The sequence below is a fragment of the Sinohyriopsis cumingii genome, chromosome 9 (genome assembly GCF_028554795.1).
Source record: "Sinohyriopsis cumingii isolate HCF-2022 chromosome 9, ASM2855479v2, whole genome shotgun sequence".
NCBI classification, from domain to species: domain Eukaryota; kingdom Metazoa; phylum Mollusca; class Bivalvia; order Unionida; family Unionidae; genus Sinohyriopsis; species Sinohyriopsis cumingii.
Window position 1 is genome coordinate 54,869,357 of NC_142969.1, and position 17,403 is coordinate 54,886,759.

A 17,403-nucleotide genomic window follows, 5' to 3' on the forward strand; every position below is an offset into this window, starting at 1 on the left:
ATACTCAATGCAATCATGCTTGCATGCCACAGATACAGACCCAAGTCAAGAAGACATTTGATCCTGAAATCAATAACCAAGTGCTGACTATCGACATCTTCATTGATAAACACGCAAATTCAACCACAAGGACAACTTCATATCCATTTGTACAAGTCATTGCATTTATAAGCTCAATGAAATACAAGAAGTCTGTTTCTCTCCATTTATTTTTGTTATCATTGTAGATTATTGAAAGAATCTCATATAATCTTCAGAAGCTGAAAGTCCGAATTAGGTACCAAAAATACGTTCTCTTATGCTTGTGTTAACAAATAAGAAAAACTGAGTAAAAAATCTTTTATAGTGGCCTTTGATCTTATATTTTATATCTTGGACAGAAGAGCACTGAACCCATCTCAGATACATTCAATGATATCACCATGCTCACTTTGGTTTAATACATAATATTTAAGATGAGACCATTTCTTTCTTTTAACTGTGAAGTATTGAAGACATTTAATATTTTTCAGTGATAAGATTTTCAAATTAGCTGCTGTGATGGGCATATTGGTTGTCTGACTGGTACCATTTTCATTTAGGACCAAGCAGATATCATTATAAAGTTTTGGTGAAAATCCTGATGTCAATATGACCATCCATTCATATGGAGTAGCAATAACAAGATTTTCAAGCTGACCATCATGGCAGCCATTTTTGATGTACAATTAGCACCATTTTCATTTAAGGTTCACATCATAAAAAGTCTTCTGGTAATGCTGATATGACTTTCTGTTTTGGAACAACAAGAAGATTTTCAAGATGGCTACCATGGTGGCCATTCTGGATATCAGATTAGCATACTTTCCATTTAGAACCAACCTAACATTATAAGCAGTCTTTTACTAAACGCACAATGTTGATATGACCAGCTGTCTAGGAGAAAGGGTGATAATATTGTCAAAGCTGCCACTAGGGCAGCCATATTGGAGGCCAGATTGGAACAATTTTCATCCATGATCAACCAGATGTTGCAAAAAGCCTTGTAGTAAAACCCCGCATTGATGTGGAAATACGTTCAGAAGGAGTAATGCTAACAATATGTTCAAGATGGCCACCAGAGCAGCCATACTGGATGCGCAAGCAGCACCATTTTCATTTAGGGCAAACTAGACATCATAAGAAGTCCTCTGGAGAAAACCTTGTGTCAATACAACTCTTAGGTCAGGAGGAGTAGTGATAAAGCATATGGATGTCTGAGCAGCACAATTTTTATTCAAGGTCAAATAGACAACATAAGAATTTCAGTCAAAACGCCATGTTGATTCATCATAAATGGTGACTGGAAGATCTTTAAGATGGCCACATTGGCCATCAAACCAAACAAGTCACAACCTTTGACCCTTAATCAATGACAGAGTGTTATCGCCTTGTTTACTTGTTTAATGAAAAACAATTAAATACAAAAGTCTGGTAAAAATTCATTCGTATACAAATAAGTCACTGTGTTCATAAGCTCTGTTAAGTACAAAAATACATGCAGACTAAATTTACCCAAAGGTCAAGGACATCCACTTGACAAACTTTTCACAACAGTATGCACATGCTGATGGTCAGATCTGTACCATTTTCATTCAAGACTAATTACATACTGCAAGTGGGTTTTCATATTAGTCAATACAACCATTTGTTTCATAGTAATAGGACTTTGGAGATTTTCACTATGGCTGCCATGTTGGATGTCAGATCAGCACCAATTTCATTTAAGACCAGCTGCACAATGTTATCATGTTTGAGTAAAAACTCTGCAATACAACAATCATTCAGGAGTAGTAGCCTAAAATTTTCATGATGGCTGCCATGGAGGTTAGAGCATACAGGACAACTGTATGTATATTTCAAGAAGTGGTCATAAAATTTGATAATGGATACTGTGACAGCCATTTTGAGAGATATATCAGCATCATTTCATTCAGGATGAACTACTTATAAGTTGATATGATCATCCATTTAGGAGATATAAAAATAGGATTTTCAAGATGGCTGCTGTGGTGGCCACATTGGATGTCAGACTGACAACACCAATGTTTTCAAGATGGCTGTCAGGGCACCATGTTGTGTGTCAAATCTGCACACTTTATATTTAGGACCATATACACGTCTTAAGAAGTCTTTTTGTTACACCCCATACTGAGATGACAACCTGTTCAGGAGGAGTAATAGTAACAGCATTGTCAAGATGGCTGATTAATTAAAAATTACACTTAAATAAATAACAAGCCATGAGCATTTAATCCTATAGTAAATTTATATATAATCCTATTTACAGAATTTCTTATGACTTAAGGAAAACCAACTGAATCAAGGCTTGACTTGTAGACTTTTTTGAATAGTACTATATGACTAACCTACTGAAAAGTGGTTTGATCTATGGCTGACTCTATCTAACATCCTATCCACACTGTAAATGCATCATAATACTATACTTCTGAGTCTCCCTCATTCTGTCTGATTGTCAGCCTGTGTGTCTCTCCGACTCTTTCATTTATCTTGATTTGTTTTGTATTTTACCTGTTTTATACCAGCAATGGCTACAAAAATTTCATCCTCTCTTTCAAAATTTTGATGAAGAAGCTCTGCCTGCAATCTCTCTGAATAAGAAAACAAAAAAACAAGCCATAGTAAATAAATATGAAAATTACAGACACCCATCATTTTAAAATGATTATGGCTGACTATATAGCATTTATTGTATCTTCAAACACTGATCAATTGGCAATCAGTGACACATCAGTATATGAAACTATTTCATGAAGATGCAATGTAAGTAAAATGCCCTGAGATACATCATGGCAGCCCAACCAGATTGGTGTGGGCAGGACCAGAAGCAGTAAACCACTGATTGTGAGTCCTTCAGTCCAATTACTAAGTCATTGTCGTTTCCTTAATACTGTATTTGCCAGCTTTCAAGTCTACACGGGGTATAAGTAGAATCAGCCAAATTTTTTAAAAATTTCCATCTTTCATCTACATTTACAGTATATTAGCTATAGTGGAAACAATATAGTTTACAACTGTCCTGAAACCTACCTCTCTGTCTCTCTATCATATCAGAGCATATTTTGTTTGATCACAAGGTGTAAGAAGAAAAATGTGATGGAATACTGCTTTTGTCCCGGTTATTCATTTTGTAACTTGCCTCTTCTAATGCACATATATGTAAACAATTTAGGCAATGAATAATTACTAGTGCATGATTCTTTAGCACAATTAGATCTAATATAAGTTAATTTAATACTGACGATCACAAAAATACTTCAAAATCCTTCTCAATGTGGGGTCCTATATTTTTCTTATACCATCACTGCCTCAAAATGAAATATTTTGTACACATTATTTTTCATACATTTGGAGATCTTTTTTAAAAAATTACACAACAACCCATATATAGGTCAATCAGGACAAAGCCTGGATTTTCTAACAAAAATGTATTGACTTATAGGCCAGCAAATATGGTAATCTGAGGACACAACACACCTGCCAATATTAAACCAAAGTCATAGAAGGAAAATATACTTAATATCATTTTTCCATCATTCTATTGATATCCTTTACATGTGTAACTACATCCAAACTATAATTTTACCAGTTTCCTTAACAGAAGTCATCTTAATCATACAAAAGCTTGGCTTTGCTTGTAATCAATCATAATAAATCAGTGTTCATGCTGGACAAAGTTACCTCCCTTGCCAGAACAGGCAATGTTGGCAAAAATAGGGAGACGGGAGTATAGCAAGTTCAAAATACTCACTTCAGACTAATGTTTGTCATGTCAGATAATTAAAAATGATGATGAAATGCTAATGAAAGTTTATATAAAAAAATTAACTTTTCTTGTTTTGTTCCACCACAGTTGTTCTACAATACAAAACCGCAACCTCAACATTTGGTTACAGTTGGAAACCAGCAACATCTTCCATAGCGGAAGTCCTCTCTTTTCATATTTTTATATCATAAAATATTGGATGCAATGATTACTTTCATTAGTAATGGACCTTGATGTGCCCACTCTGCCATAATTTTCTAGCAACAAAAATAAAGTTTTTCAAAGTTCTGTAGCAATGCAATTTCTGTATTTATGATCATCAAATTTGCACCTAAATTAACAAAAGAATGGAAAACTTCCCTCTATCTTTACACATTCCATACTAAAGGTAATACTGACACAAAAGCCAACATTTTACTTTTATTATTAATGCACTGTGTGGAAACAAAAAGGAATAGGGTTAATGTTATGAAAGCAATCTGAGGCCAAGTGAACTTCACCTTTTGGGTCTATTTGGGTGAAATGACAGACTCTAAGGTATGACTGTTTCAACTGAATTGCCCATTCACATAGATCCTGTTTAGGTGAAATGACAGACTTGAAGATGACTGTTTCACCTGAACTGCCCATTTGCATAGCTCCTGTTTAGGTGAAATGACAGACTCGAAGGTGACTGTTTCACCTGAATTGCCCCTTCGTATAGATCCTGTTTAGGCGAAATGACAGACTCGAAGGTGACTGTTTCACCTGAATTACCCATTCGCATAGATCCTGTTTAGGTGAAATGACTTGAAGGTGACTCTTTCACCTGAATTGCTCATTCGCATAGATCCTGTTTAGGTGAAATGACAGACTTGAAGGTGACTATTTCACCTGAATTGCCCATTCGCATAGATCCTGTTTAGGTGAAATGACAGACTTGAAGGTGACTGTTTCACCTGAATTGCCCATTTGCATAGATCCTGTTTAGGTGAAATGACAGACTTGAAGGTGACTGTTTCACATGAATTGCCCCTTCGCATAGATCCTGTTTAGGTGAAATGACAGACTTGAAGGTGACTGTTTCACCTGAACTGTCCATTCGCATAGATCCTCTAAGTATTGGGATCCTCCAACATATGTGCATTATTGAAAAGCTGATTATATATGTATTACTTCCATAATAAGAAATTTTGCTTACTGTTTGGATAGGCGATAGGTAATGGTCACTATGCACAGTTTGTACTTTGAATTGCTTATATTTAACACATAACCTGAGATTAATATGGCAAGGTATGCCTCCTGCTCTAGTGTGAAATGATAAATGACTTTCCACTACTTTAGTTTTAATGAACCAAATCATGTTTTCTGACAATTTGTTTCATACATTATTTTTTTTGAAAATAGAATACATTTTTCAATAGTGTTCAATATTCTAGCTTGTTGACATGTGTTTGCTTGATAAGCATGCTGCAAAGATTTCTATCCTTTAAAAGACATAACTTTAATCTGAAATCAAACTATTGTACTGGTGCCATTTGATTATAGGGCACCTTTATTCCAAAACGCACCTGTCAGCAACAGAGGTATTATTATGCAGGCTAAATTTATATTATGTAACATGGATAAACATATTCATTTTTTTTAATGTTAAGGACTTTTTATAGCAAACAACAATTTTATACCAAGAAGACTACTGTAGCAACTTCTAATAAAACTACTATTTAAAAGGTAACTTCTCTACAAACAAGAACAAATTTTATAACAGTAATATTAGTTTATAATATTACCCTTTTATCTACAATAAAGAGACATCTGAAAATAAATTACCACAAAAATTACGAGTGATGAGGCTTGGAAGGTTGAAACCAAGAGCTTATGTGTTAAATATACCCCAAAATATTTGTTTCATGGTGAAAAATTCTCAATTACAGGGATGGAGGCCCCATAATTTTATTGCTGGAATCATCCCTGCTGATTAAACACAGCAAGGCAATCCAGCTTTTATGACTGTACAGTAAAACTCTGATCATCCACACATATCAAGAGACAATGATTCTATCCAGAAAATGGGCCGTCTAGAATGAATTCGTTGCACTGTATGACTTTAAAGCTAGCAGCACTCTTACTGGTTAAACTGATGACTTTTTGAGTTATTATTTCACCCTCACATGCATATGCAAAAGTGCTACAAGATTTAAATGGTTCATCTGATATCAAACTGCCAGTGTAGCTCACCTGATGTGTAATTGCCAGGATAGCTACTCTGATGTCTTATTGGCAATGTAATTTATCTGATGTCTAATTGCCAGGGTAGCTTATCTGATGTGTAATTACCATTGTACCTCATCAGATGCTTAATTACCAGTGTAGCTAATCTGACATCCAATTGCCATTGTAGCTCATCTCATGTCTAATTGCCAGTGTAGCTACTCTGATGTGTAACTGACTGAATAGCTACTATGATGTGTAATTGCCAGTTTAGCTCATATTATGTGTACTGCCAAGCAATTCCACTGATATGTTATTGCCAGTGTGGCTACTGTGATGTGTAATTGGCAGTGTATCTCCTCTGATGTGCAATTGACAGTGTAGCTACTGTGATGTGCAACTGCCAGTGTAGCTACTGTAATGTGCAGTTGCCAGTGTAGCTACTGTGATGTGCAATTGCCAGTGTAGCTACTGTGATGTGCAATTGCCAGTGTAGCTACTGTGATGTGCAATTGCCAGTGTAGCTACTATGATGTTTTGCCAGTGTAGCTCATGTGATGTGTAATTGCCAATGTAGCTACTCTGATGTGCAATTGCCAGTGTAGCTATGATGTGCAATTGTCAGTGTAGCTACTATAATGTACAACTGCCAGTGTAGCTACTGTGCTGTGTAATTGCATGTAGCTACTGTGATATGTAATTGCCAGTGTAGCTACTCTGATGTTAATTGCCAGTGTAGCTCATATGATGTGCAATGTAGCTACTCTGAGGTGCAACTGCCAGTGTAGCTACTATGATGTGCAATTGCCAGTGTAGCTACTATGAAGTGCAACTGCCAGTGTAGCTACTGTGATGTGTAATTGCCAGTGTAGCTACTGTGATGTGTAATTGCCAGTATAGCTTATCTGATGTGTAATTAACATTGCATTTCAACATATGTCAAAATGCTATTGTAGCTGCTCTGATGTCCAATTGCCAGTGTATCTCATCTCATGTCTACCTGCCAGTGTAGCATATCTGATGTTTAACTGCCAGTGTAGCTAGTCTGATGTATGATTGCCTGTGTAGCTCATATGATGTGTAACTGCCAGATTTGATTATTTGATGTGTTATTGCCAGTGTAGCTACTCTAATGTGTTATTACCACTGTAGCTCATCAGATGTCTAATTGCCAGTGTAGTTACTCTGATGTGTAATTGCTAGTGTAGTTACTCTTATGTGTAATTGCCAGTTTACATGATCTGATGTGTAATTGCCATTGTGTGTGTGTGTGTGTGTGATTAGGATTTTTAATGTAGCTTTTAAAAAAATTAAATAATATCACTACGATGTCTGCAGTGAGACAGCTTTACAGTAATGTCTAGCACTGAGGCATCAATCTGCAGACATGCAGCATAATGTCCCACCCAGTCACATTATCCTGACACCAGGCTGACCAGTCCTAACACTAGCCTCTTAATGCTGAGTGTCTAGCGAGGCAGCTGTTAGTACCATTTTTGTAAGTCTTTGGTATGACTCAGCCGGGGTTCGAACCCACAACCTCCCACTTCAGAAGCGGATGCTCTAACCACTAGGTCACCTGAGCAGTAATTTCCAGTGTAGTTACTTTGATGTTTAATTGCCAGTTTAAGTGATCTGATGTGTCATTGCCAATGTAGCTACTCTAAAGTGTAGTTACTATTGTGGCTCATCGGATATCTAATTGCTAGTGAAGCTTATCTGATGCCTAATTGCCTGTGTATCTCAAATGATATCTAACTGCCAGTGTAGCTCATCTAATGTGTAACTGCCACTGTATCTCATCTGATGTATAAATGCCAGTGTAGCTACTCTGGTATCTAACTGCCAGCATAGCTACTCTGATGTGTAATTTGCCAGTGTAGCTACTCTGATGTCTGTCACTGTATCTCATCTGACATCTAACTGTCACTGTATCTCATCTTATGTCTAACTGCCAGTGTAGCTACTCAGAACATGAAATTCTGCTTGACTGTGATTCACGCATTACTTATCAGTGATAGAATGCATTTTTTCTATGTCATTTGTTTGTCTGTCCTGTCCTGTCCTGTCTGTCTCTTGCTACTTTCATCTGTCTATATTTTTTTTACCTTAATCAAAGTCTAATGACTACATTTAATGGGGAAAAAGTAAAATAACTTTTTCCAAATGTTCATTCTTTTTTGTAATGATATTGATATAATGAATTCACCTGCATATGTGACAATTCTAAATTCACCACTCCCTTGATAAATCGCGCCCTGATAACTCGCGAACCCACTTATAACGCGGTGTCAGGCATGGATCCCATTTTTTAAACATGTAAATACCCCAAAAATTTATCCCTATTTGCTGAACCTGAAGAAAATCATGCTCAAAATTGGTAACGGAAACTCTGATGTATCGCTCGTTTTATCGTTGAAAACGGTAGATAGGACCTGGAAATTTTAATCAACACTATGAAATATCAAATTTAAAAATAACTCATACAAATTTTTACATTTTCTTTCCAAACAACATTCCTAGTACACTGCAATTAACAATATGTAAGGAAATTTCGATCAATGAAAATGTCATGCCAAGTGGAGGCAGTACTTTAATAAATAAATACAAATTAAATAATTTTTTTATCAATTGAAATTTGTGTTCTAGTTCCATCTTTTAGTTCCTTTTAAGTGTAATCATCATAAATGCAATGTGTCCTCTTGTAATTAAACGTAAAATGCGTCAATCTACCGTAACAGCTATGTCCGCAAGCGTTTCTCTGAGAACCTAATTAAGTGTCGACCATGTTTTGATAACTGACTTGCAGAAGTATTAGTTGTATTGTTGTATTGAATTAAAAGCTGGCCTCCTTTATATTATCATGTTAATTATGTCTTTTGAATAAAAAAAAAGGAGGTGGAATAAAAGAAAAGTTAATATGCACAAAAATCAGACTAACTTAAAATTTAGCGGCCTCGGTCGTATGTCGGGTGAACTCACTTCATTTGATCAATCGAACACTGTAATAAATGTCATTGTGTATGTAACAGAAACTACCTTAAATTAACTGACTCTTTCATAACTGTGATCAAAGATGACAAGGCAGCAAAGCGAAAAGAATACTTCGTAAAATAAAGAACTTGATTTCACAGATACGGACCATTGTGGGCAAGCGAGTTTCAGAGAATTCTTGAACTGGCATTTAGAGATATCCTCAGGGATGATAAGAAATTTCATTATTACTTCCAATGAAATCACGACATTAAGATTGTACTAATTGAACAATAAATAATTGAGGTCCGACATAGACGTGTCATGAAATAAATGTCGCGTGTTTTTGAAAAAAAAGGAATCTTGTTTGGTGGTATATCAACAGGTAGTCTAGTTCCCAAATTTGTGGACAACCGATTTGGCAAGATTCTATTAAATACCACTACGGGAACCAGACTCATCAAGAAAACAAAAAGCAGTGACGTAAGACACAGAATTTTCACGTACACGTGATGGTTGTTCAAACCAGTTGGAACGATCTTTCATATGTTGGATATTTTGAGAGAAAAGAAAATGTTATTTAAACAGAATAACAAACAACTTCATTAGAAAAAGCACATTATTAAAATTTATTATCGACGTGATTGTAAAATGAGGATTCAATCACTAAACAGCCCAGTTCCCTAATGCTGCCCCCCCCCATGTTTTTCTCAACGTCAAAGTGAATCTTTTCAATTTTTGGAGGTCCCTCTGTAACTTGCGCCTTGCTAATAGTGCAGTCTATGTTTGTGGACCCCGTTGTGCGTGAGTTATCGAGGGAGAGGTGTATTGGGATTACAAGTCAGAAACACCTGCAGTGTTTGAATACTATCTTTATTTTTGCTATCTAGAGTCATCTGAGTAAAAACAAGAAAAAATTGCAAACGTTAATATCACACTAATGTAATTTTACTACATCTGAAGCACAAATATCATGTTACAAAACCATTATACATTACTGAGGCACAAATACAAGTTTGTAGAAAAATTTCTTGGTATAAAGTAAACCCAAGAAGACCATGTGGCCATCATAATATTTTACTTTCTTGTCCTGTATGTAAGCAGGATAGGTAAATGTAACTCAGAGGAATAATATTTGTCTCAAGGACAAGTTCTACCAAGTCGCTTCTAAAACTCTTCTTAAACATAAAAATTCAAATCTTGTCCATATAGGGGAAAAAAATGTCTTTTGTCTCACACTACCTACGCATTATAATTCCGACAACACCTTTTTTTCAAGTAAAATACATTTCTTTGATAATAATTACCCAATCATAATACTTTATGAGAACTACTACCACCATGCAAATCCAGCCCTCCCAGGCTAAAACTTTCAGCAAAAAGCTATTATTTTCTATTGGCGAACCCATCTACATGCAGTTCAAACAAGACGAATCAGTATCATTCATGAAGTACCGCTCATGGGTAATCAGATATTACAAATATTTCCTGTCTACTCTGGACACTTCATCTCAAAGTCATCTACAGGACCCAGTGCAAGCTCTAAATTGGTATTCAGGAAGACTGAGCAATTGCATTGCGGGAGATCATGCCTCATTTTGCCTTTGTAAGAAGGATAGGATGATATGCCAACATGGACACTTTCATCCTGAATTCAGTGGGCTATCTGTTACACATATTGGAGTAAACCCATACAAATAAATCTGCTTTGCATATCATCTCATCAAGTTAGGACAGTCAACACAAAAACTGCATATCAGCATCTAACTGTAAAAATTGCACATAAGCATCCCTAACTGTAATTATCCATGCCATGGGATGGAGATCCAAGTACATTTCTCCAGTTCTGATTGGAGATCTTTCATCCTAAAAGGCTCAATTTCAATATGGAGGAACCTTCACCCATAGAACAGAAGGATACCTTCCCAGGCTGGATTTGTGGGAAGGAAACTTTCCTTTTGAAGCTGCTCTCTGACATATGGAGTCTGTTTTCCAGTTGGGTTATCTAGATGCTGTCTCACATACCTTAGGGGACCAAAGATGGTCTCTTCTAGGTAAGGGAGTGTATCTTCTACTTCTTACCTATTCTCCAGAAGTATTTTAGTTGGGTAAGGCATCAAAAAAAGAACCAATTGTTTCTAGTAAAATATGTTTTATTGATAATACTTATCCATTCATAATACACATACACTCTTCCAGGCTCCCTGCAGTTATATCCATATTGAGAGCTTGTCTTCCACTCCAGTAGTAACTGATGATTTCACAGGATTTGGTGCCAATCCTGTTATCAAAGGGAGATAACTTTAACTGCCCCCTAGGTGGGCCAATAACTTCGATTTGCAAGGTAGTAGTAGTTCTCCTAAGTAGTATGACTGGGTAACATATTTGAAGAAGAAACAGTAGAATATACTAAGTCTGTGTGCAATTTGTGAATTATAATATATGCATCAATAACATGAAATAAATAAGTCACAGAGATGGCAAGTCAATTTATTACCCCAAGGGTAAGATAGATTTACCGAGTGAATGGCAAAACCTGGAAAAACCAATTCCTGTTGACAAGAAAATTAATTCTCTGATACTATACTTACCTATGTGGACATCCAGTTTGCTAGCACAGTATCGACACATGGCTTCTTTGTCATGTATCTGACTCTTGACCACTGCAAGTTGCTGCTGTACCTCTTTCTCCTGAAATTAAATTCAATTGGACCATACTGTTATCATGATCTCAGAAATTTAAGTCCTTAAATTTCTGACTAACAAGTGATTCAATACATTAAATTCGTACAAATTCTTTTGTTCACAGAGCAGCTCACTGCCTAACATAATGTAACATGGTAATTCGAACGTATATGCCTGCATCATATAGATGGCATCATAATGCAATACCACACCATTCTGAACTGTACAGTAAGCATTGCTTTTACAAAAGCAGACTACTGTAAGAGATTTAAAATCTCTAGTTTGCTGATTCTGTATGACTGACAAATACCCTGCCATTCAGTACCCACAGTACTTCTAGCTAAAGTTGAACTACAAGATGATGCACACATGTCCCTACTGCAACTACTATGATGTAAATGTATCCCTACTGTATCTGCTATTATCTTCACGAACTATTACCATATCTGCTATGATCTATATGTACCCCTACTGTATTTGCTTTGATGTACATGTACTCCTATTGTATCTGCTACAATGTTCATGAAACCCGACTTTATCTGCTCCGATGTACATGTACCAAACTGTATCTGCTATGATGCATATGTACCCCTACTGTATCTGTTATGATGTACATGTACCCCTACTGTATCTGCTATGATGTACATGTACCAAACTGTATCTGCTATGTTTATGTACCAAACTGTATCTGATATGATGTGCATGTACCCCTACTGTATCTGCTATGATGTACATGTACCAAACTGTATCTGCTATGATGTGCATGTAACCCCTACTGTATCTGCTATGATGTACATGTACCCCTACTGTATCTGCTATGATGTACATGTACCCCTACTGTATCTGCTATGATGTACATGTAACAGTGCTACACATCGGATGCAAAGGGCTGGAGACACCACATCCCTCTTACCTCCATATTTGGGGGACCCAAAATTCCAAAGGGACAAAGAAAAGATTCAGACAGCACTTTATGTGCTAGAAATGTCTAACCCTCAACCCCATCCCCAAAGCAGGATAATATTGTTTGCTTTGACAATTGTGCCATTTTAGCTCTGTCATCTGCACATGTACATGTACCATAATGTATCTGGTATGATGTACATGTATTTCTAATGTATCTGGTATGATGTACATATTACCATCATAATGTATCTGCTATAACATATACCATGCTGTATCTGATATCCCATTTGTACATGTACCCCTACTTTATCTGTCCATGATGTCCATGTACCACTCTGGTATCTATGAAGTACATGTACCAGTACTGTATCTGCTATGTACATATACCACTCCTGTGTCTGCTATGTGGTACATGTACCCTCTTGTATCTGCTATAATGTACATGTACCCTCTTGTATCTGCTATAATGTACATGTACCAGTACTGTATCTGCTATGTACATATACAACTCCTGTGTCTGCTATGTGGTACATGTACCCTCTTGTATCTGCTATAATGTACATGTACCAGTACTGTATCTGCTATGTACATATACAACTCCTGTGTCTGCTATGTGGTACATGTACCCTCTTGTATCTGCTATAATGTACATGTATCAGTACTGTATCTGCTATGTACATATACAACTCCTGTGTCTGCTATGTGGTACATGTACCCTCCTGTATCTGCTATGTTCATATACCACTCCTGTATCTGTTATGATGTACATGTACCAGTATTGTATCTGCTATGTACATATACCACTCCTGTGTCTGCTGTGATGTACATGTACCCTCCTGTATCTGCTATAATGTACATGTACCCTCCTGTATCTGCTATAATGTACATGTACTCTTCTTATCTGCTATGAAGTATTTATACCCCTATTATATCTAAGTTATAAACAACTGAACAAAATGCTCTAACACTAACACAGAATCTTAAGTCTAATGATGACCCCATTCTGGAAAAGTGACACCAATGTCCAGTCAAGTGTTAATGCAGGACACTATTTCTATAAATTATATTACATGTAAATGACTTTCTCAAAGCAAAAATCACAAATCTTGTTTTTGATAGCACTGTTGCCAAAGTGGCCATTACTGCCAGAGATTGATACATGCATTCAACTATTTTCTAATTAGTACTGTTCAACCAGATTCTTGCAATACTACACATAATTACCACCATAATAGGATCTCTTTGTTACCAGTATGAGGTGCTTTGGTAAAGCACTGTAGAGGTGAAACTACAAAGACATCTCTACCTACCTCAAATTTTCTTATACATATTTTAATCTTCATACCAAAATTATACTAAAACCTTGAAAGAATATAAATTACCAAAGATGCTTACAAAGGAAGAACATCTCAATCATATAATGAAAACGTTAATTGATACCTGAAATGAGGCAACAGCTCATAGTAAAAATTATGTCAGATCCCATTTCATCTAATCAACCAATTAAATTCCTTTTCCAATTTTTCTAAAAGCCTCATTTTATGATGTTATGAGAAAAATGTTTGCAACAGGACCCTTACATGATTTGACACTGCAATGTGAGAAGTTTGACTGAATTAGACTATCCTGTAATCTAATGGGTTGGAGACAAATGTACAAGTCTTATATAATTCTCAAAGTTAACATCAAAACAACCCATTCTCAAGTTTACATCCATTCTGAAATTTTGGTAGCTAAAATGTAATGATGCAGGCAAACCAATATTTCCTCCAGCTGCATTTATGTTATGCAAATTAAAGGAAGAATCTGCCACATATACCGAGGATAAAAGTTGAATCCAACTGCAAACAACACAGACCTTGATCAGCTATTGCATAATGCACCAGCAGAATAGGGTCTTTGTATTGGGTACTACTGATTACACCTAAAAACATCTGCACAGACCCAGATCTGCCATTGCATTATGCAATGGCAGATCTAGGTCTTTGCAGTTTGTAGTTGGCCTCAACATATAAGTGGGTGTATGTGGTAATGAACAACAATGACCTTCCTAAACTCCTAAAATTATAGAATTATCATTTGACTAGGTCTGAAAGTTATACCAGTGTTTTCACAATTATGATTCATGGTAAAGAATAACATATCAACAATAAAATGTATCAAATTAAGATGTTCAAATACTTAAACTTTCTAAATTTATGACCAAATATTTGTAAACAAATTCAGTACAGAAAAGAATAATATATAAATATGGCATCTTTAGTTTTTTTTTTCTTTCATGAAACCTATGTGTAATTCAAGTTTATACATACTGCCTGAGTTATCTTCCTGGCCTTGAACTTGCCTTTCATAGGCAATGTGGCATATCTTGGTGGACTGGTGGACTCCGAGATATCATCAGGGCTATATCCAGCTGGGGTTGATACAACTGATCTTACATTCCCAGTAGTTAGACTTCCACTTGAGGGAACTGATCTAAACATGGTGTCTTCAACTTTGGAAAGACTGGCTGTAGATCCTCGTTTGTGTTGGGGAACACTTCCTGGAATTATTCCACCTGGACTTCCTGAAAACAGCAAAAGCTTCCATATCATATAAATTGCATGTCTTTTGTTTAATATAACTAATATATAAGCTCCAGTACTCAAAGAAAATATTTTCAGACACAAGCACTGTGCTAATAATAAAACAATTCACAAGCACATACTAGAATTCCACAAGCCTTGACTCAGATTTCATATGCTTAACATGGCCCTATTGTCAAGCCTTGACTCGAATTTCATATGCTCAATATGTCCCTATTTTTACTATTATTTGTCACATGTTCAACATGTCAATTGCTGTACTTGAAAGTAATTAAAAAAATCATATTAAACTTGTGTGCGTTTATTCAGATTTCATTAATATTTTAAGCAAAGCAAAGTTTTCCTCCAGCTCCTGATGTCAGTCATTGTCCAACTGTTATGTCAAGATCCTCCATTCTCTTTACATCATTGATATTGTTCATAGGTGCCATTTAATATGTTTAAACATTATTTACTCAAGTACTTCTGCCAAAATAATTTTTAAAAAATTGTCTTCCTTTTATACCATCTCTGCCAAACAATGGCGGATTTTTAATCAAAGAATCAAAAGCCATCATGGACCACCTTTGATCCCTTTATTATTAATAACACCACAAAAAAATTCTACATTTGGCCTAAACTCTCTTGATTACAACAATAAGGTACTCATTTAACAGCTTATTGTGTACACATGATAACCTCAGTCTGATTACTCAGCCATACAACAGTGCACTGGTTGCAACGACTAATGCAACAGTCTCCCAGTAGACTGGATCAACATATTTGGTATTTGTAATGCATGGACAGAACATGAAAAAATAGTGGGTTTTTTTGTTATTTCTTTTTCAATTCTGTGAAATCTATTAATTTTCAAAAGCAATAGATTTCAATTTAAAAATGGCACATGTGGCAGATGGCCTTAAAAATGGTATTTTTGTCTTACTGCCAGTAGAATCACATGCATGTTCAGGGATGGCACTGGGTTTAAAAAAGTTGTTGCCAAAACTATCACCAACCTCAATATTTTGTCACCAATTTTCAAAAAATGTCTCAATTTTCATAGTATAGTATTATCTGTTTATCTCAACATCCTTGTCACCAAGGTAATATTATCAACATAAGCGGGCATTTAAATAAGTATGGGCGAGGGGAGGGCTGAAAATAAATTTAAATTTTCCATACAAGTGAAATGTTTAAGAGATTTTTCAGTGACTAGGATTTATGCAGAGAAGAAACAAATGGACATTTTGATTAAATGAAGACAACCAGTCTGAAATACACTTGTGTACTGACAACATACATTTGTGTAGTACACTTCACGTGTTAAATAATATACACACATATAAAAAACCCTGAAACTGAGTATTCAATCATGTTAGAAAATTCATGCATCAGTCAAATCCTGTTAGAAAACGCAACTAAAATGTATATATAAAAAATGGTAGTCCTCATTTGATCTCGTTCCCAAAATAATTCACTCTGATATATATTTTCCTAGTAGCATGTGGCTTTATAATTGTAAATATGCTACAAGTACATGTACTTAAATTGGCCTAGATTTTGGTCAGCCAGAGACAACTACCATGATGCTGAGGCTACCAAGGGGATGAGGCTGTTCATAAGGAAATGAAAACATGAACAAATTAAAAAGTTTTAACATTCTTGTACGATGTCCCATCTTCATTTAACTCAACGGCCAGATATCTATTGTTTGAAAATATTGGAACTTTAATTGGACTTTTAAACCGCCATTGGTAGTGATCATAAGCAGTAATTTTCTGTTGCAAACAGAAAACTTTGTTGCCGACTTTCTGTGATCATTCAAGGGTCTCCGGCTTCCTTTCATGAAGGTTCATGTGTTATTGAAGGTGCCGCTAAAGGCACTCCTTGAAGGATCAAACAAATGCCCATTTGTTATGAGCAAAATCAAATAATTGTAAAACATGGATGGAGACAGATTTTTTTCTTCATTTGCTTAATAAGTATATAGAACAATCAATGTTTCAAAGGTAATCAGTTTTCTTTGAAGTTTCAGCAAAACTATTTTCTGGTATATTTTTCTGGCAGACTGTAGTCATTCCTGTTCTAGATTTCAGTGCTGGTCGATTGTAGCTACTTGGGAAACATGACTATTTGTGTTATATTACAGTACACAGTACTAAGGCCAGACGTCAGCATAAGTGGATTATGATATATTAATGCCAGGTTAGGGTGGTTTGTTAATATGAACAAAGAATTCGTTTATGCAACAATAGATTCCAGTGCAAATTTATTTTCAAG

The 17,403-nt window shown here is 35.8% G+C and overlaps 1 protein-coding gene across 3 annotated transcripts in view; it reads right to left on the minus strand.

Moving 5' to 3' along the window:
- Nucleotides 1-17,403, minus strand: part of LOC149791848 (TBC1 domain family member 5-like) — a 151,261-nt gene that overhangs the window by 13,483 nt on the left and 120,375 nt on the right. For all 3 annotated transcript variants that reach the window (XM_089970356.1, XM_089970357.1, XM_089970355.1), the window contains 3 exons: nucleotides 14,872-15,125; nucleotides 11,560-11,659; nucleotides 2,551-2,630 (listed from right to left, as the gene is read on the minus strand). In XM_089970356.1, coding sequence (XP_089826482.1) covers nucleotides 2,551-2,630; nucleotides 11,560-11,659; nucleotides 14,872-15,125 — 434 coding nt within the window. The remainder of the gene's footprint in view (nucleotides 1-2,550; nucleotides 2,631-11,559; nucleotides 11,660-14,871; nucleotides 15,126-17,403) is intronic.